The 19,859-nt window shown below is 53.3% G+C and overlaps 7 protein-coding genes across 7 annotated transcripts; 4 read left to right on the forward strand and 3 right to left on the reverse strand.

Annotated features, from left to right (window-relative positions):
• Positions 1 to 1,360: 1,360 nt before the first annotated feature.
• On the forward strand, positions 1,361 to 6,607 carry COCCADRAFT_101000 (uncharacterized protein; the record flags this gene model as incomplete). Its single annotated transcript, XM_007715965.1, has 5 exons — positions 1,361 to 1,769; positions 1,834 to 1,957; positions 2,017 to 2,328; positions 2,382 to 3,244; positions 3,297 to 6,607. 5 exons carry the CDS (start codon positions 1,361 to 1,363, stop codon positions 6,605 to 6,607), a joined length of 5,019 nt encoding a protein of 1,672 aa, XP_007714155.1.
• A 2,569-nt stretch (positions 6,608 to 9,176) lies between these two features.
• COCCADRAFT_100992 (class II peroxidase) lies at positions 9,177 to 10,138 on the forward strand (the record flags this gene model as incomplete). The annotated part of the gene is made up of 2 exons (XM_007715966.1): positions 9,177 to 9,851; positions 9,920 to 10,138. The coding sequence occupies 2 exons, from the start codon at positions 9,177 to 9,179 to the stop codon at positions 10,136 to 10,138; spliced, it is 894 nt and encodes a 297-aa protein (XP_007714156.1).
• Positions 10,139 to 10,577: 439 nt separating this feature from the next.
• Positions 10,578 to 12,434, reverse strand: COCCADRAFT_27752 (uncharacterized protein; the record flags this gene model as incomplete). Its single annotated transcript, XM_007715959.1, has 1 exon — positions 10,578 to 12,434. One exon carries the CDS (start codon positions 12,432 to 12,434, stop codon positions 10,578 to 10,580), a length of 1,857 nt encoding a protein of 618 aa, XP_007714149.1.
• Positions 12,435 to 13,028: 594 nt separating this feature from the next.
• On the forward strand, positions 13,029 to 14,470 carry COCCADRAFT_38370 (uncharacterized protein; the record flags this gene model as incomplete). The annotated part of the gene is made up of 4 exons (XM_007715967.1): positions 13,029 to 13,185; positions 13,245 to 13,737; positions 13,795 to 14,158; positions 14,213 to 14,470. The coding sequence occupies 4 exons, from the start codon at positions 13,029 to 13,031 to the stop codon at positions 14,468 to 14,470; spliced, it is 1,272 nt and encodes a 423-aa protein (XP_007714157.1).
• A 493-nt stretch (positions 14,471 to 14,963) lies between these two features.
• Positions 14,964 to 16,106, reverse strand: COCCADRAFT_27754 (glycoside hydrolase family 16 protein; the record flags this gene model as incomplete). The annotated part of the gene is made up of 1 exon (XM_007715960.1): positions 14,964 to 16,106. The coding sequence occupies one exon, from the start codon at positions 16,104 to 16,106 to the stop codon at positions 14,964 to 14,966; it is 1,143 nt and encodes a 380-aa protein (XP_007714150.1).
• A 1,145-nt stretch (positions 16,107 to 17,251) lies between these two features.
• Positions 17,252 to 17,658, reverse strand: COCCADRAFT_27755 (uncharacterized protein; the record flags this gene model as incomplete). The annotated part of the gene is made up of 3 exons (XM_007715961.1): positions 17,252 to 17,386; positions 17,427 to 17,598; positions 17,636 to 17,658. 3 exons carry the CDS (start codon positions 17,656 to 17,658, stop codon positions 17,252 to 17,254), a joined length of 330 nt encoding a protein of 109 aa, XP_007714151.1.
• Positions 17,659 to 18,444: 786 nt separating this feature from the next.
• Positions 18,445 to 19,552, forward strand: COCCADRAFT_101008 (carbohydrate esterase family 4 protein; the record flags this gene model as incomplete). The annotated part of the gene is made up of 2 exons (XM_007715968.1): positions 18,445 to 19,264; positions 19,323 to 19,552. The coding sequence occupies 2 exons, from the start codon at positions 18,445 to 18,447 to the stop codon at positions 19,550 to 19,552; spliced, it is 1,050 nt and encodes a 349-aa protein (XP_007714158.1).
• Positions 19,553 to 19,859: the final 307 nt, after the last annotated feature.

Genomic DNA, 19,859 nt, shown 5'->3' on the forward strand with positions numbered 1-19,859 from the left:
CAGCACGTCGTACATGGCAGCTTGCTGGGTGGGATATAAAGTACAGTACTCTGTATACGAGCGCGGTGGGATATCCCAGGACCAGGGCAAGGTGTCGGAAGGACCATGGTACGGGGTGTGTGTGTGTGTGTAAGTGTGTGTGTCGGTGTGATGTTCTTCTCTGTCAGTATGAGTGTATACATGCATGTATACTCGAGAGTACAGATTACAGCCACTGTCTCCCAGGCACAGTGCCACCGCCTCACATGGACGTTCCCGAAGCATGGTGCGAGTGGGTGCTATGGTGCAGTAGCTCGGGCGTACATATGCGAACCGTCGGGCAGCCGTGTATTGGGCCCCCCCTCCCCTCCCGTGCCAGGGACGGAGAGACGCACATGAACAGCAGAAAATGAGGAGTGGCCTGGCGCTACCGTCACCGCATTTTCAGAGTCATGGGAAGAGGGCAGCGTTGTTGGTTAGTAGTAGCAAGTAGTGGACTGCGTATGTGTGCAGGTTACGGGCCATGGAGTCGATGCGACAGGGCCCTTTCACGTGGGGGCGCTGGGGGCGGGCGGTGATTGGGCAGGAGCGAGCGCGAAAGTGTGATGGTGGTGCGGCAGGCACATGGGCTGCTCGTCGTGCCTGCCTCGTCCGGCGCTGTGAGAGGCTGCCCGTCTAGTCCGCACAGGCTCGCCGGCGCCAACCTAACCACTAACGTCGCCCATCACCACCTTGGCTCCCAGGATGCTCTTCTCGACACACTCGACCTTTCACACCCGGCCGCGAATGAGGCGGCGTTGCCCCAGCTCCTTTGACGCCTCTCAAATGCCCAATCGATGCTCTGCCGTCCTATTTCGAGCAAACATCTCGGCCTTCGCCTGCCCTAAGCGCCGTTACTGATAGCCGGGCCTCCTCGCGCATCAACTTGCACACTTTGTCTGCGCTTCCTGTCGCTTCCTCGCTCGTCGTCCTTTTTCGTCGCCCATTCCTGTGCTTTGCTGTGTCTCATCCTGTCTGTCTGCCCTCTACTCTTCAGCTGCTCGTTTTGGCTCTGCTGCAACAATTGCCCGCCACCGCTCCCCCCCGTCCATCCTTGCTCCATCACAACCACCGACCGAGGCGGGGCCAAGCGGTACCCTCCTCCAGACGCCGTGGAGCTGTCCGCGCATCGCCCGTCTAGCGCGCTCTTGCTCTCTGCAGTGAGTTGCAAACTTGCCTCCTTCTCCTGCACGCTCCTCCTCCTACATCTGCGTCTTCCCCCAGATTCCCCCTCCTCATCTCTCTCTGTGCCTCTTTGCAAACCGGAATGCGCTTCCTGCGCCCTGGCGGAACATACCCCGACTAACCACCATCCGACCTCCGCACAGATCCAGCTCTCACCATGTCGACTGGATTGAGGCAGCGCGCCAACTCCAATTCTATCAAAAGCAATTCGGTCCACTCCAACGATGTCAAGCTCAAGCCCCCGACGCCCGGCCAGGACGAATTTGCTTTTGAGCCCTGTGCAGCCACCGGCTCCTTCCTGCTCTACGCCCAGCGCAACGTAATCCTGTGCCTTCACCACGATACCCTGGCTGTAGAGAGACGTTTTGAGAGACACCGTGAAGACGTCTCGTGGATATCTGTCGACACAACCAGTGAAAGAGGCGCGGGCCGATTGGTAGTGTCGTATGACGCCGGCTCCACCGCCATTGTGTGGGACCTATTCACGGGCGATGAAGTAGCTCGCTTTGCGTCATATGAACAAATCAGGGTCGCAACCTGGATGAGAAACGGAAATGTTGCTTTTGGTGAGTCTCTTGGGGTGCTGTAGTTGCCGTGTAATCGGCGCCAAGGTGCTAACGAGTCAACCAGGAAATGCTCAGGGCAACATCATACTCTTTGAACCCTCAACATCCGAGCACCTCTCGGCAAGGACCATTTTTGACCCCATCACAGCACTCGCACCCGCCGCAGATTGCAGGACATTTGCCATTGGGTGCGTTCCAGAGAGCTTTTGGTCCATCTCCTGAGCCCCTTTCCACTGACTTGCTCCAGTTACCTCAATGGATCCATACTGATTGCAACTCTGCAACCTTCCTTTACCATTCTTCACACCCTCACTACTCCCAGACATCCTTCACCCGTTGCGGGTCTGGCCTGGCATGGCTCATCATCCAAGCAAAAGTCGGAGATGCTGGCGGCCCAAACCGCAGATGGTGATCTCCGCGTGTGGAGTGTACCCAAGGCACCTCATGCAGGCGACAGTCCCTGTGTGATCCGCGTTCTCAACCAAAAGGAGCAACGGGAGCCTGGTCCCTGCTGGTTTGCCTGGTCAAAGAATGGCCGCATTGTGCAGTATACTGAAGGGTATGTATCACACTGATCACCTGACCTTTCTGAGCTGATGATTGTCACTGCAGGCAAACCTGCGCCTGGGATGTTCGTACAAAGAGAGTTTCCTACGAAACTGTACCCACGGCTGATGGCATTGCCGCTATTTGCAACTACGGACCCACTGCCACCCTTTTCACTATTGGACGCAACTCGAGTATCCAGCAATATGACCTCAATCCTAGCAATGGCCCAGCAACCATGGTTGCTAATGTTCAGCATGCTCCCGCCAACACACCGCCATCCCCACCAATCTCCCTAGATGAGCAGAAGAAACAGATGGAAACCCCACTCACTGCACTTCCCGCCAAGTCATTGCCGATAACGCTATCCGAATCCGAGAGCAGCGCGGACGAGGGCGTCGTTATGTCGCCGCTGCAGAAGATTGCTCAAGAGATGGATCAGTTGGAAGAGGAGCGCCGCGATCGTGTTGGACCCCTGAGTCCTGTTTCAAGTCGAGGCTCTCAGAGCTCGCGGTCATCTGGAAGCGGCCGTGCTCCACGTTACCGATACGACAGGCCTTCACAGGGCTCCCAACGCTCTACGCGGTCCAAGAGCTCTGGCGGCTCAGGTACCATTTTCTCTTCGGGCACATCTTCGCTCATGGGTACATCAACACGTGAGAGTGTGTCAATCCGGTCGTTATCATCAACCGCATCATCATCTCGTTATGCAACTTCAGGGCTACGAAAAGAAGTTCTCCGAAGCCCTGAAGAGGCTCAAAAAACCGAGCATATGGACCTCTTTCCCTTTACCAAAGCCCGGCTTGGCGATGTTCCCTTCCGCCCTTCGGACCTCGGACCAGAACGCACTCCGGACGACCTTCGACTCAACATGCTCAAAGTTGTCTTTGGCTGGGACAATGACATTGACGAGCTAGTACAGGATGAACGTAAGATTCCCTTAGTATCTTGTTACAGACTCGAACTGACAATTTTATTTAGTTGCACGTCACCCACCTGGCTCTGCTGCTGCTGTGCTCCTTTCCAAATGGTTGGGTGACCTCGGTGCTGACCTTATGGCGTCCATGGTTGGTTCAGAGTCGATGACTTCCTCCGACTGGATGCTGCTGGCTCTGAGCAACATGGGTCAGGGTTCGCAGAAAAAGGTCGGTGAGGCCTTTGTACAGCGCCTCCTCGAAAAGGGCGATATTCATCCTGCAGTCGCAATCTTCCTTGGGTTGGGCGAGCACAACGACGCCATCGAGGTCTATGTGTCTCGCAAGTATTACATGGAGGCTATATTGCTCACATGTTTAACTTTCCCAACTGATTGGCAGAGACAATCGTACTTGGTCCGGAAATGGGGTGAGTATGCCGTCGCACACGGCAAGGCCGAGTTGGCTGTAAGATGCTTCTCGTGTATGGGTCTGGAAACCACCGAGCCCTGGTTCTCGCCCCGTGCTCAGGACGCTGTCTTCTCTGCACAGAAGCAAGCACTACTCGGCTCTCAATTGAGTCCACCTTTGTCGCCACCAAGTATCGGTAGCAGCAGAGTGGCGGCTAGGATGGCTTCGCTCAAGCTGGTCACAGACTTCACCCGTGGTCCACAACCCAAGCAAATCGTCCACGAGGAGGATGACAAAACACCCATGAATGCTGGTGTCACCCCCATTGCCGAATCTGCTATCAGCCCTGCTGTTGGAAATCATGCTTGGATCGGACGCGCTACTCGTGATGCTTCTCGAGAGCCTTCTTCAGCGCGGACTGCAACACCGGGTTCTTACGGTCGGAAGCGCTTTCCCTCGCGATCCGATGCTAGTAGAGGCACGACAAACAATGAGTCTCTCGCTTCGCTGGCTATTCCTGACCGTGGCCAACGCGGTGAATCTCATCCTAGGACTGCCGTTGACAATATTGGTCGTGAAGCAGAAACCCTGCCATTTTCCACACGACGTGCAACAAGCGGCTCCAAGGATTTCGTGTTGTCTGCAACAACCTTCAACCCTGAAAAGTCGAGCGATCACCTACCGTCTCCAGCGGTAGGCGTATTCGAAGTCTTGAAGGACAAGCGCAGCGATTCACGTGCCAGCTCCAAGAGTAGAAACATCCAGGATCTCCATCTCGATATGAAGGAGACTGTTGTTATAGAGCAAGGCCCAGAGACCGGCTACACAAACAGACTGAGTCCTCCGTTGACCGGCGCAAGCATCAAGAGCGCAAAGGCACGTAGCATTGATCAATACATCAGCAGTCTTGAGGAGGCAAACCACTATGCCCAGAACCGCACCAACTCAAGAAACGAAGACAGACCTGCTTCGCGCACCGCGCGCACACGCAGCCGCAACCGTGAGGACTCACAGAACCGTGGGCGCTCTGGTGTGCGTTATATTCACCCTGCAAAGCGCTCTCCTTCATCGCCTGTACCAATGTCTCCAGAGGATGCAGGCATCTACTCTTCTACCAAGAAAGAGGCTGGCACCAACACGGAAAACTTTGATGATGAGAGGTTCTACAAGATTGGCATTGCATCTCCTGTAGTTACTGAATCAGTTGCCAGCACTCGTACCGCAAGAAGCCGAGTGCGTCATGGAGCGAGCAAAACCAGATCCTCTTCCAAGACAGCAGGACAACGCACAGAATCGCCTGAAGGGGCCGCACGCGCCCGCAGCAAAGGTGCCAGCCGAGCGTCAAGCCGTCGTCCAGCAGATTATCGCGGCCGGAGTGCCACACGTGGGGAGAATTCGCCCGTATCCCCTCAACCTATGCATCGGGAAGAATCTGAATCTTTTCTTGACCAAGAACTTGCTCGTCCGCGCCAAAGGAGCAGCAGCCGTCGTGCTGTGGAAGGTGTCACAAGCAGCCGTCGTGAGGCTTCTTCTGAGCGCCATGCACCACGCGACCGATCCATGAGCCGAAAGCCTACGCCAGTGCTGAGGGAGTCCAGTCGCACCCGAGTCCACACGCGAGACCCATCTCCCGAATCCTTGACTTCGGGACGGTCAGGTGCCTCACGCATGCGCCCCGGAGCCTTGTCGAAGAAGGCACTAGCTGCTCGAGAGCTAGAGGAGCGTAGGCTGTCCCTGGCTCGACGACCCTCTGCTCCAATCATTCCACACCCTGGCGATCTTGCTTTCCGACCCGTCTCCCACGAGCGATCGCACACCGACGACATGCTGAGCTCAGTATCTATGTATCGAGACCCTATCCAGAGAAGCCAAACTGCGGACCCAGAGATCAGCAAAAGGTACTCGCCTACGAATCGAGCTGCGATTGGTCCAACCTCGACGACATCTGTGCCCATTGGCCTGCCAGCAAATCCACGTGCCATGCGCCACCCTCGATACATGACTGCTGATCCAAACGAAGAGGACATCCCTGCTGTGCCAAGTATCCCCAATGACATGCAATTTGCCCAAGGTTCTCCACGCGCACAGGAAGACGACATCGGCCCTCTTCTTCCTGCAACAACGTTTGGACAGCCCATTTCACCTCAACGGTCAATGTCGGCTCCTCCCCAGGATATGCAGCTGCCGTCTAGCTCGTATGTCTCCCCCACATACCCCGTAGTTGGTCGACGCCCTTCTCTGGGGGGATCCCGCGGTCATGCTCGACAAAACACAATGCCCGAAGTTTTGCCTCCACCCAACTACAAGCGCCATAGCCCACCTCCGATTACAGCCAGCATTGCCGAGACCATCCATGAAAGCCAGGTTGTGGTTTTGGCTCCGGACGAGACGGCGCCCCCTCTGCTATCTCAGCTTCAGCATTTGGCAACTCCACCACCACCGCCTCCACCACCGCTAAACATTGGCGGTGTTGGCATGATCAACATTGCCATTGAGGGTAACAGCCCAGGCGAGAAGCCCACGGAAATGTCGCCTACAAACCCCTCGACCTCTAGCTCCCCACATGCTCACCGACGGGGACGCGGTAGTGTGAGCGAGAATCTTGGTATGACTTTCAAGCGGGTCACTGAACGCATGCGTAGCACTAGTCGCGGGCCTCAACGCGCAAAGTCGCCGCCAATGACCCGTGCCGAGGTATCTCCATATGAGAGTGTGCCCGAGTTCTCCTTTCCACGGGGTCCAGGTGCCCGCTCTCCCCCTGCAGATGGCAGTCATTCTGATTCCTACGTGAACCAAATCCCACCACCTCCACCTCCTCCACCGCCCTACCCTCAGCCCATGGAGCAAGTCATATCTCCAGAGAACAGCCAGCCTTTCTACAGGAACCCCAAGGAGCTCCGCGCCAATATGCCACCAGACACACTTCAAGCCGGTGTGTACCAAGGTGGCGAAACCCCCATGATTTAATCTTCGAGCCGGGTACAAGAAATTGCGCCCTCTTTTTTTTCACGCATCTTAATTGTACAATTGACACGACGGTATGACCAATTTGCATTCTTGCACTATCATTGACCTGTTTATGGCACAAGCATGTTGGGGTCTCCCGAGCAATGTCTTGTTGAGCGTATAGCATTTGTTTCTTGTTTTTCTTTTTGCTTCTATTCTTTCTCGAACGTCATTAGCGGGAGGCTGAGTCTAACTTTTTTTTTGTTCTCTGTATTTACGTTTTCTTTCGTGTATTCAACCTTTTTTTTCTATCTCTATCAATGTTTCGAGAATATCAAAAGAAGAACTATTTACGCTTCGCGGCGGGAAATGTTTTTTGTGTCGATTTGATACCCTTTCTTTCTTGCAAGTTTAGTTGGGGTAGTGTAGTAGGTAGTAGGGTAGTCTTGAGTTTAGGGAGAAAAGGAAATTTGCATTTTTTTGATGAGTTGAGTTTTGATGCTGTTGTGTTGTGATTGTTCGTGATCAACGAGGCCTTTGTCGTCAGCTGTCAAGTCTGATTGTATCAATCTTGCCTGTTGTTCTTACTTGATGGTGCAGTATCTCGTCGTGATAATCATGTTGTATTTCATGGACACTATACTACTTTGCAGTCAAGCAAGACCTGATTTGCTCATCACACATGCCACAACTCATTGCCGCAAAAAGAAAGTCTATCACCGAAATTATATGCTTTTTTTTCACAACCTCTGTGGTGCAAAAAAGGCAAGGCCTAGTACAACGAAGTCCCAGAATGGGTACCCTTTACCCTTTTTTTCTTCTTTTTTTCTTCTTCCTATACATAGTTCTTTCAAAAAGAATTTATAACTAGGTTTTTCTACTACTTGATATATCCCCCTCATCGAGCGTTGCTTAATGAGACTTCCTCAACAACAATTACGACAACAATGATGATGATGATGTTAAATATAAGTACTAACTATAGTTGTTCAAGTTGATATATATACCCACAACCCTAAAAAAATCACTTGCATACAAAAACATTCCGATTCGTGGAATTAACCCGCCTAACCTCACCCACCTCCCCCCCCCCCCCTATCTTTCCTAATCGTCTAGATCGAAGGCGTAAGCTGACTGTACCTTTTTCTTTTCTTTTATTTTTCCTGCTTCGATCTCGGCTGAGGGCGATGGGGAGACTGTGATGTTTGTGGCGGTGTGTATATATGTATATGTATATATATATATGTGTGTGTGTGTATGTGTATCTTCGATGCTTCACTCTTGCGTGCATCGCACGTACGTAAGCCGTAAAGTGTATTGTACGGTGTATCTCTCTCAAAAAAGTTAATCTATATGTAACCGACAAAACCCTACTAACAAACGTTTCTTGCTTACCATACATGAAGACAAGGGGGGGGGGGGAGAGTTGGGTTAATGAGTTTAGATGGGGTTTAGCTTTTGGGAGAGTGGAAATTTGCAGGTGTAGAGTGGGTTGGTGGGTGTAAATTAGGATGGGATTCGGTCCGGTGAGACTGCGGGTGGGCGCGGTATGATAGGCTGAGGAGAGGGGAGAGGGAAGAGGTCGCGTGCGAAGTGAATTTGGGTGTTGTGCTGGACTGGAGGTTTGTGTTTTGTTGTCTCCATAGTGTGTGGGGGTGGGTGGGTGCATGGACAAGGGAGATGGGAATATAGTCAAGAGTGAAAAAGTGTTATTTTCGCATCACAGGGTTTTTTTTAGTCTTGATCATTTAATACATGAGATGGCCGAGTAAAAAACAAAAAGGCGTCAAGCAATAGGAGAGAGAGATAATGGAACATGTCTCTTTGCCTCACTCTCTCTCGACTGCAAGTTAGTTTTACTACAATATGGCGGCACGGCTGCCTCCGTCCCGCATGTAACATGGACCATCTCACGTCATGCCTAAGGCGCCTCTTTGCGCAGAAATTCGCAAAATTAGTAAATCCCACCGCCGGTGCTATTAATATCATGTAAGCTCTCCCGCCCCTTGCGACACATGCAACCTGGACAGTTCGTCAGAGGTTCCAACGTCTGGCAGGATCCAATTAGCGACGGTCCTTTTGTAAGTGGTGCGAAGGCGTTGGTTTAATTACACTTGATGACTAGATGGCATACTTAGATCAAAGGGTAAGTAGCATGGTGGGGCCTTTTCTACATGTGGTTCATAGTGAGACGGGTAAGCGTAAGACTCTTTTGTGATGAGGAAGCAAAATGAAGAAGGAAAAGTTAATCATCATCATCATCGTGGAAATGAATCCGTAGCGATGTAGCGGCTTCTGTTCCTCTCGACCAGACCTGAACCTATTCGGGCTTGTTCTTCGTATTTAACCTTTTTGACCTTTCGGTTCGGAGGACTGAAGGCCGGAGGGCGTGTAGGTGACTACAAGTATCGAGCTTCAATCGCGAAAAATGAAGGAAGAATCACAGCAATTCGCAACATCTTTGTAGATATCTATCTCTATTCACTCTCTCAAGCTCTCTCTGCTTCACATTCCTTTATTCCTACATATCAGTCCAAACGACCCGAGATTTCCTCACACATTATTCAAAAGATTCTAATTTTTGGTTAAAATGCGTCCTTCCGCTATCACCCTCTTCGCCCTTGCGGTGACGCCCATCTCCGCCGTGGACATCTCGCCTCGTGCAGGCACCTGCCCTGCTGTTTGGCAGACTATCGCTGCCGATCTCACGAATCTCTTCCGAGGTTGCAACAAAGCAGCTCGCTCAGCCGTTCGCGCTGTGCTCCACGACTGCTTGCCTGATGGTTGCAACGGCAGCTTGATTCTTTCCCAGGAAGAATGCTCACGAGTCGAGAACCTTGGACTGCAAGCGCTTTGCACGACACTCAACCAGAAGCGTATTCAGTACCGTGTTGGTGCTGCTGACATGGTGCAATTTGCTGGTGCAATGGCACTTTCAGCATGCCCGCTCGGCCCCCAGGTTCAGGCGCTTGTGGGCAGAAAAGACAGCCCACAAGCTGCACCACGAAACGGCCTACCCAGGAGCTCGGATACTGTCCAAAAGATTCTGAGCATGTTCGCGGCCAAGGGATTCTCCCCTCAAGACGTGGTTGCGCTACTTGGAACACACAGCATAGCGATTCAGTTCCAAGATGATCCCTCGAGAGCTGGTGCATCACTCGACTCGACGCCAGCTGTTTGCGACATTAGGTATTACGCAGAGACAAAGGCCGGAACTGCGCCTTATTCTCTTCGGAGCGATCGTCTCATGTCCAGCGCGGCCGAGGTGCGTATTCTACATGCTTTCAAGACGTTTGATATAATGATAAGAAACTGACTAGTGTTGAATCATAGACTTATAGATCATGGGCCGTCTTCGCAAAGTCGACCGCGCTATGGGCCAATGCTTTTACAAGTGCATGGAACCGGTTCGCAGTCATTGGCAACAACGTACAGACTCTCCAGGACTGCTCTCATCTTGTCCCCAAGTCCAGGGTTCCCCGTGCCAGACAGGTGGCTCATGCACAGATGATGGAAAAGTTGACCAAGAAGTTCATAGAAAAGGAGCATTAAGTCAGAGGATGGATAAGACTGTATATAGCTTGATGTGATTACTCTGAGTTCCCTTTGAGAGATACAAGCGGATAGAAGGTCTCGTCAATCATATCTATAGTAATCGCTTCTCTAGACGCCACCTTCACTTGTCTTATCGAGGTCCCATGATTACTGGTAGAAATCCATGTTCAGCTTATACACATTTGTTGCACGATAATGTGTGTTGTGTGCGACTACATAGTGATGCACTTGGCTAAGTCAGATACATTGACGTGGCTGGTATCGATGACGGGCGGCTATTCTAGACGATTGAAGACTGATGCGGTACTCTTCTGTTGTAACAAGATTGTGAGTCTCTGCAACCATGAACGTTGATCAAGTTACATTCTCCATGGTCTTTGTGCGACATCCAGTGTCCTTGTTTGCTTCCAACACAGGAGAAACCACAATCCTCTCTTCATGTTGCAACGGGGGCAGGGCCAGGTGGAGCAACGGTAGGAGCAGAATCGCCAGCACTTGGAGCGGGATTGGCGTTGACCTGACCTCCACCTCTTGCGGCCCCACGGCCACCCCGTCCTCCACGGGGAGCAAAGTTGGTGCGACCTCCGCCACGAGCAGGGCCTGGTGGAGTGGGGCCATTGAAGCGAGGATTCCTGGCCACTTTTTCCTTTCGCTCGAGTACCTGGACAGCGCCCTGGGCAATCTTGATTGGACTCGCAGCCATGGCCTTTTGAAGACCTTGAGGCTCAGTAAAGTCGACGTAGGCGAAGCCCTTGCGCTTGTCGATTTCGACCTTTTCAATGGCACCAAAGAGCTTCATGGCTTCTTCGATGAGTGGCTCGGTGATGCCCTGGCTGGGGTTGGCATGCTTGAGAAAGGCTTGTTTGCTGGTAGGCGCGGGGACAGACTGTGCCGGGGCAGCTTTTGAGGTGTTGTTGGCCGCAGGGGTCGGAGTACTGTCTGCTTTTGCAGGAGGAGCCTGCGGCTGCGCTGAAGCAGGGCTGTTTCTAGCGGCAACAGGCTCTGATGGTGGGGCTCGTGAGGCGGCTGGGCCTTTTGGTGTTGTTTGTGCCTGAGTGGGCTGGGGCTTCTTGAGAATCTGAGGAGCGGGCGTTTTTGCTGGTGTCTGTGACTTGACTTCGGTAGTCGAAGCCTTATCATTAGCCTTGTCGCCCTGGTTCGCCTTGAACGCACGTCGTTCGGCACGGGTTGGGCGTTCCTTTCTGTTTGGGTGGGCAGACTTGTCTGGGGTAGCGGATACGGCTGGAGGGGTAGCGGCAGTGTCCTTAGCTTTGTCGTCAGATGGCTTTGTTTCCTTGGCTGGGGGAGCAGCATCGGGTGTGGCGGACGTAACCTCACGCTTGGTGCCACGACGACGGTTGGGGGCGGGTGATACTCCAAGGTCGCGCTGGAGCATCGACTTTGCAAGTGCGACGTTTCCGCGCTTACGCTCTGGGGCTGGACTTGCGGAGGCCTTGTCGGCCGGGGTGGCAGCAGCAGATGTCTTCGAAGAGGCAGCTTCCTTGTTGAGTATCTTGACGGCATCCTTGGTGGCTTGGGCCTTGTCGGCCTTGTTTGAACGGCGGGTCTTGTCGGGGGCGGTAGGGGCATTCTCCTTTGTCGACTTTGTCAAGATCTTCTTTTCGGCGCGCTCTGCGGCATCCTCCTTGGCCTCTGCACGAGCCTGTCGGTTAGGCTTTGCATTTGGCTTGTCCCTGTTTGCCTTTTTCTCACGGAGTGCCTCGATCAGAGGCGTCGTTTTGACCTTGTCCTTGGGGGCTTCGCTTTCTGGGGCAGGGGGTTTGGTGATGGGGTTGGTGAGGCTCTCGAGAAAGTCCTTGAACTCCTGGTCCTGGTCGATGGTGCCCTGGCGGTTGTCGTTGCGACGGCGGCCACCAGGCATCTTGGGGTAGGGAGCATACTCAAGCGTAGGGGGGCCGACGAGGACGGGGTCCTGCCACGACTTTGCAGCATCGTGGAAGGAAAGAGCACGAACATGATCGCCGAGGGCCTTTACGTGGTCGGGCTTGGTGACGTGCAGGTAGGCGCGGGCGGGCTTCGAGGGCTTTGCGGCGTCGGTGGAGATTTTGCCTTTGCGGTAGCTGAGCCAGTCAATCTTGCCGACGCCCAATTTCCAGTCGTCGCCCAGGACATTGATAAACTCTTGTTTGGTCAGACCCGGAGGCAGGCGACGACAGATGAGCTTGAGGCGAGGCTGCGGGGGCTTCTGGCCGCGGGGCGTGTGGGCTGTTTGTGATTTTTGAAGCAGGGCGACGGGCAGGACGCCGGCGCTGGGGGGTGGAGGAGGGGCCATGGCAGTGCTTGGGACTGCCTGAGGAGCCGGAAGGATCACAGAGATTGAGGGTGCTTATGGCGAGTGTGGTGGTTGTGGCAGTGGGGGAGCGAGGTGGTGATGGCGGTCGTGGTAGTGGTGGTGGTGGTGGAGGAGGGGAGAGGGGCGGGTGGTGCGAGCGGACATTGGGTGTCGAATAGGCAAGAAGGACGGTGGCAGTGAATGGCAGTAGCAGTGGCAGCTTTCTTGTTGTATGTACGCGTGGTAGGGATGCGGTATGGGTAGTCGTCGTGGGCCGTAGCACTGCGCGGCTGCTGCAGTCGAGTCGAGTCGATGTTGAGGCAGCGGCGGCGCCAGGCTTGGAGGGCAGAGCCGCCCGCTCCCCCATCCCATCAGCCCCACGCACGCATGCCCCGAGCCCCCGAGCCCGAACCTCTGCCCTGTCCTGCCCTGTCCTGCCCTACGTAGTACATTCACCCACACGCCCACACGCCCACACCTCCTCTATCCATATACCCACACCAGCGCTCTCTCACCTACCCACCCGCCGCACACATCTACAGCCCCCATATATATACACACATACATACACATTCCCTCTCTCGCTACCCCGCCATGGGCAAAGATCACGACGTCCCACAGCCAGGCCCTGCCCGCCTGGCAAAGGGCGCGGGCCCCGATGAATGGCTCGAGCAGGCCAAGCAATGCAAGTACCTGCCCGAGGCCGACATGAAGCGCCTCTGCGAGATTGTCAAGGAGTGCCTGATGGAAGGTGAATACGCCGCGGCCGCGCCTCGTCCTCCATACCATTAACACGCCGCCCCTTCCCAGAGTCAAACATTCAGCCCGTCCGCACCCCCGTCACGGTATGTGGTGATATCCACGGCCAATTCTACGACCTTCTCGAGCTCTTCCGCGTCGCCGGCGGCATGCCCAGCGACACGCCCACAGCGCCCCTCACCCAGCCAGTCACCATCCCCAGCACAATCAACCCGGCCGACCTCGAGCCCCCCACTAGCATCACAGACCCAAAAGTAAAGCGCAAGATGAAGCGCAGGTTCCAGCGCGACCCAAACTACACGGGCCCCGCCAGTCCCCCCGGCGGCGACGGCGACGAGGATGCCGATGACGACGACGAGGAAGAGCGCGGCCGCAGCCGGAGTGTCAACGACCGCCGCAGCTTTGGCTCCGCCTCGGACGCCGACTCGAGCAAGAACACCGTTGGCGGAAACGGCCAGCAAAACTTCATCTTTCTCGGCGACTTTGTTGACCGTGGCTACTTTAGCCTCGAGACCTTTACCCTTCTCATGTGCCTCAAGGCAAAGTAAGCCCGCCCAACAAGAAACTATGACGCATGGCCATGCTGACCTCCCCGCCCCAGATTCCCAGATCGCGTGACGCTAGTACGCGGAAACCACGAATCCAGGCAAATCACTCAAGTCTACGGCTTCTATGAAGAGTGTCAGACCAAGTATGGCAATGCCTCGGTATGGAAAGCTTGCTGTCAGGTCTTCGACTTCCTGGCCCTCGCTGCCATTGTTGACGGCAAAGTCCTCTGCGTTCATGGCGGACTGAGCCCAGAGATTCGAACACTGGACCAGATCCGTGTTGTCGCCCGCGCCCAAGAAATCCCCCACGAGGGTGCCTTTTGCGATCTTGTCTGGAGTGATCCTGAAGAGGTGGACACATGGGCAGTGTCGCCTCGAGGTGCGGGTTGGCTATTTGGAGACAAGGTCTCTTCAGAGGTATCGTGGACACGTGACTTTGTTGAAATCGTACACAGGCTAATTTTTGCCCAGTTCAACCATGTCAACGGCCTGCAGCTCATTGCGCGAGCTCATCAGCTAGTCAACGAAGGCTACAAATACCACTTCAAGGACAAGGATGTCGTAACGGTGTGGTCGGCGCCAAACTACTGTTACCGCTGCGGCAATGTTGCCTCCATTATGAACCTTGGCGAAGACCTCAAGCCCGAGTTCCAAATATTCTCGGCCGTTCCCGATCACAAGCGAGCCGTACCGGCAGGCCGTGGAGGCCGGGGCGAATATTTCTTGTAAGAGAAAAAAAAGGGGGGGGACGAGGGGTTTTCTGTAGAAGAAAAGGACTAGTGCATCGCATATGAAAACGAGAGAGACGAGGACGATGATGACGACGAGAAATGACACTTGGGCGGAGGAATGAGGGGGGATTGACATGAGAGAGCATGTCAATGTATATATACCTATATCCGCTGGCATTGTTGCCACCCTTTCCCTTTTTTTTCGCCGCGACGAATGGACGAGGAGAAGCCGTTGAATACCCCGGAGGCTGGTTGAGAGAAAACTGAAGACATGGCTCACGTTGAGTGATGCTGTGCATGGAGTGTAGTGTACGATATTTGGCGTGGATGATTGTGGTTTTATTTTGAACAGGTAGTTTGCAAGGATACGCATGCATTGTTTTTGTTTTCTGGATGAGTCAAGTGATAGAAGGGTGTATGAATTTGATGCATTTCAAAGAGTTGGTCTTAGATGACCGTAGTGGCCTTTTTCCTTCTTCTTGTTGTATTTTTTACATGCTAATGAAAACAGACACAGCACCCACGACTCCGACCATTAGACTCCACGACACAGTGGAGACGACTGCACTACCAACATAGGCGACCTCTGGGGTGCCAACCTGTTTGACGCCATCAATCCTGCACACCGTCTTGCAGCTCTTTTCCTTCCTCTTTACATTTCTCTTTTTGTCGTCCTGCTGTTGCTCACCCTCGTACGGTCCACTGGTGTTGAAGGCCATGTCGATCCACTGGATGTGAAACTCTGCACTATCGCCGACGCTCATGTTGCCGCTCCACTCCCCGCCGTCGCTCCACATGTTGAGGACGAGGTAGCTGGGCTTGCGAGGCACAGAGTAGGTATTCTGGGCCACCTGGTCGCCGTTGAGGAACCAGTAGCTCTGCTTGGGGAGCCAGTCGATGCGATGCGTGTGCCAGTCGTCCCATCGGGGCAGGTTGGCTGGGTCCAGCGACGCGGCGGCAATCTCGTTGCCTGCTTTGTCCACGGATGGCTGGTTGGTGTAGCGGATCTTGTCCTTGGGGTCTTGGGTTAAGATCTCAATGTCGGACTCGTTGTTGTCGTCGAAGAAGGTGAAGAAGCCTGCGACTGCGCCTGAGGAGCCCTGCACGCGCCCGTACATGCGCAGAGAAGCGTGCATCAGGTTCTTTTGCTGGTTCTCCATCTCCGCTGCTGTTTGGTGTGACGACGCGCGCGTTGTACGCATCGCCAGGTACGATGTGTCTTGCTCGGATCCGAGATAGATGTTTGCGGGCGAGTTGGTCAGTGGTACAGGGAAGTCAGAGGTAGCATCTTTGCTCCAGTTTTGGATGCCCCAGTCGAAGTTCCAGGCATCGCTGTTGAACAAGTCGGGCTGCCATGTTGGTAGTTGTGCAGCGTTTTGCGACTGGTTGATCGTTGGTGGTGATTGGTCGAGGGCGCCGGGTAGGTTGCGAAAGTCGTAGAAACGGTAGTATTGAAAATAGGATGGATTCTTGGCCTCTGCCCCGGACGAAACCATGTAGCAGTCACAGTCTGCATTGTTGTCTTTTGGCGTTTCGCTCATGCTGCTGGTGTAGGGGCTGGTGGCGTGAGTGGGCGAGACGAGCAGAGCGGTTAGAGGAAGGAGCAGGGCTCCAAGGGATGGGAAACGAGACATGTTGGGAGAGTGAACAAGATGCTTTGATTTCCGTAGAGGCGTAGATGAAGAAGAAGTACAAGTACAGTGTATGGAGAAGAAGAACAGTCAGGTGGTTGATGGACAACGGACTAGGTAATTAGGGTAGAGGTAGTACAAGAGTGAATGACTGTTAGTAAGGAATACACCGGGAAGAGAAAAATCGAGGAAGATAAATGGGTTGATCGAATAGCTGCGGTGTTGTACAGAAGAATACTTGACGGCGACGACGAGGACGCAGAGAAAAGGGCCCACGAACAAAGAGGCACGATGAGTGTGGATTGAGGTGCTAGTATATTATACGGAGTATTGATTCAAACGGGCAAGGTAGGAAGGAGCAGTGGAGCCTCGCAAGCGCCACCCGCCAGGCTGGACGGGGCTACACTGTGTTTTTGTGTGTGTGCGTGTGATTGTGTGTGCCTGGCCTTCCCCTCAAATCACCACGCCATGAGGCGCAGCTACCAAACCACCATTCCCACCACCATCACATGCTTCGACGACATGACGATGACGACGACGACGACGAGACGACGACGATGACAGTGAAGATGAAGAAACAGGCCAGAGAGGTCAATGAAAGAGGAGGGCAAACACAAGACAATCCTCTTTTCCACTGCATTCATCTTCTGTTGCCCGCCGCCCTGGGCCGGCAGCCGGCATGGATTGTTCGAGGCGTGTGGTTTGGGACGAGGGGTGCAACGGATACGGATGCACACGCGCCCCTCGCCGGTTGTGCTTAGCCTGTTTCTGGCAACGCCTACAAGCTTAGAACGCGCTTTATTAAAGTAAACCACGCGCGCGTTTCAGTGTACCGCTGGTTGGCGTCGTTTATTCGAATGGCCATGTGTTTCTCTTCCGCGCCAGTCCGCTCGTCGGGCTTGGCCATGGCTTGTGAGCTGTCGCTAAGTCCAAGAGGCGTAGTCTTGTTGGCAAGACTCGTATATGTAAGTTCAATCACAACAACAATTCAGTCCGAGTGAGTTTGTCGAGTCGTGCTAAAACAAAAGGTTATAGGACAGGATCCTTTTGGGAAACTCACCAGCCACAGTCCCGCACCCCCCTGTGCTCCACTCGGCCTCTGGCACACGCCAATGCGAGTTCCTCGCCCGAAATAGCATCCGGAGCCCCTAGGCCAATATTGCTTCCAAGCACCCGCCAAGCTGCTGCCCACCAAGCCAGCAATTCAGCCAGCGTCTTTGGCCGGTCGTGGTGGAGTCGAATGACATGGCAAACAAACGTCTGACACGGTGCGGGCCAAAGATCTATATCTAGTCATACACACGCAAATCTATCCACGACTACATTTCGGTGCATTGGCGCCGTCTGGGGTGCGCCCGCCCAATGACGTTTCTTCTGCACGTCCAACGCGACGCACAGGCAGTCAGACGGATGCATGCCATCCACTAGCTCATCACTGTTTGGACCTCTGTTTGGACCTCTGTCCAGTCCTGCCTTGCCGCCCACGCTCCATGGCCTTGTCGCGGTCAGTACTTACATATTTGAGTACATACATAGGTACCACACCTACAGACATGTCTACTGTACGGGCACCATGGTTCAACTGCCCAATTCTCATACTATTTACTCCCGTACCACATATTTCGTCTCTCAACTTCTTGCTTAGGATACTGCTTCAACTATATATCCTACTAGTACCTTCTTTTTGTTCTAAAAAAAACTCTTACAGTACTCCTATAACCAGTCAACAAGTATACAGTAACTTGGTTGGCTGCCATACAACGAGAGCTTACAGCGCCAATTTGATCGTCAACGTGCATACACACTTGTCGGCATCTGGTAGAGTAGTCGATCCATCATGACGACACATCACCACCAAGACTAGTCGTCTTGGCTGCTGACAACAGTTTCACTCCAAGCACATGTACCATGAGCACCTCTCGTCCCGTTATACCAATTCGTACTATACACACTATCGAGAGTTTGACTCGAAAAAAAAAGATACAAACCGCCATACGATTGTTGAATGAGCATATGCAACCCATCATCATCCATGGACCAATGTCTGGCTAGGGCGAGATGTCTTGATCCTCAACAGTACCTACTCCACTGCTTACGGGTGCCCTGAATTCCGCCCCTCAAGCAGCGCCACTACCATCAGCGTTCATGCACATCACATATCCTTTTCCCTTCTACTTAAGACAACCCCCCTGTCCTCCTCCCTCCTTTCTTCACGCAGTCAGATCGCTACTCTTCTAGACCCCACCCTGAGCAATAATTAATCTGCAATTCTACTTTCTTTTACTTTTTTGTCGTATCCAGCTAAAAGCAATATTGCATTTGAAACCCCTGGTCTAACAGAATGCGTTTCTCACACGTCGTTGCTGCCTCATTGGCCGGACAGTTTGTCGCTGCCCATGGAACAGGCATGGAAGGCATGCCCAAGACGTTTGGCATGCCGAAAGAGCTACGCGCTAGAAACCCTCTCGCTCGCCTCCAAACTCTCTACGCTGCTCATTCTGCGCCTGCTCTTGACACGAGGCAGGAAGTCGAACGCTGTGGTCCGGCAAACGGCAATCAAAAATGTGCTGGAAACGATTGCTGCTCAGCAGCCGGTTACTGCGGCACTACAAAAGATCACTGCAAAGCACCCGACTGCTTGTTCAACTACGGCCCTGGATGCGACGCCAACAAGACCCCATCCGGCGCGAGCACACGCAATGTCCCCCGGCCCAAACTTGGCAGCATTCCTTATGGTGGTGCAGGCATCTACGCCTGCAAAAACCCCGGCACAGTAGCCATCACATACGACGATGGACCTTTCTCCTACACCGAGTCCATCATGCAGCAGTTTGAGGCAAGAGGAGGCCATGCTACTTTCTTCGTTACCGGCAACAATCTTGGCAAGGGCGCCATTGACCAACAATGGGCTGGCGTTGTGCAGAAGATGTACAACAATGGACACCAAGTAGCGTCGCACACATGGAGCCACCAGGATCTCTCCATCATTAGCAGGGAACAGGTCTATGACCAGATGGTCAAGAACGAAATGGCCATTCGCAACATCATTGGCCGCTTCCCGACCTACATGCGTCCGCCCTATTCGTCGTGCAATGGACAGTGCCAGGAAATCATGGCTGAGCTGGGCTATGTCATTTCTTATTTCGATCTCGACACTGATGGTAAGTTTTCTTCAAACTCTCTTATCAACATAACAGTATTTCTAACACAACAAAATAGACTACAACAACCTTACCCCTGCGAAGATGGAGACTTCAAAGAACAACTTCAAGCAAGCTCTCGACACGCGCAGCGACAACAGGCTGGCTATTGCACATGATATTCACCAGCTCACTGCTGATACCCTTACGGGCTACATGCTAGATTACCTCTACAGCAAGGGCCTTCGCGCAGTCACCATGGGCGAGTGTATGCAGGATCCCGAGGAGAACTGGTATCGCCAGGGCTAATTACTCTTGGGCTGAGGGATCGTTTTGATGACTTCATCTTCTGTGTAGAAATTGGTCGTTGGTGTTTGTATTTGTCAAAAGGTAGAAGAGATGTTCTTCAAATTAATGATATGCTTATGTGGCTGGGAAAAAGGCATTGTATAAACATACCCAGAAACGAAAAGACAAATGGTTACGTGATGTTGTGTCTCTTCCACTTTGGAAAATCAAGGAAAGGGTTGCGCAGTCTTATCACCAAGACACCGAAGCGCCATCCCATAATTGCGTTAAAGAAAACATCATGACTGTGCACTTGATTGACTCATAA

The sequence above is a fragment of the Bipolaris zeicola genome (genome assembly GCF_000523435.1).
Source record: "Bipolaris zeicola 26-R-13 unplaced genomic scaffold scaffold_122, whole genome shotgun sequence".
NCBI lineage: Eukaryota > Fungi > Ascomycota > Dothideomycetes > Pleosporales > Pleosporaceae > Bipolaris > Bipolaris zeicola.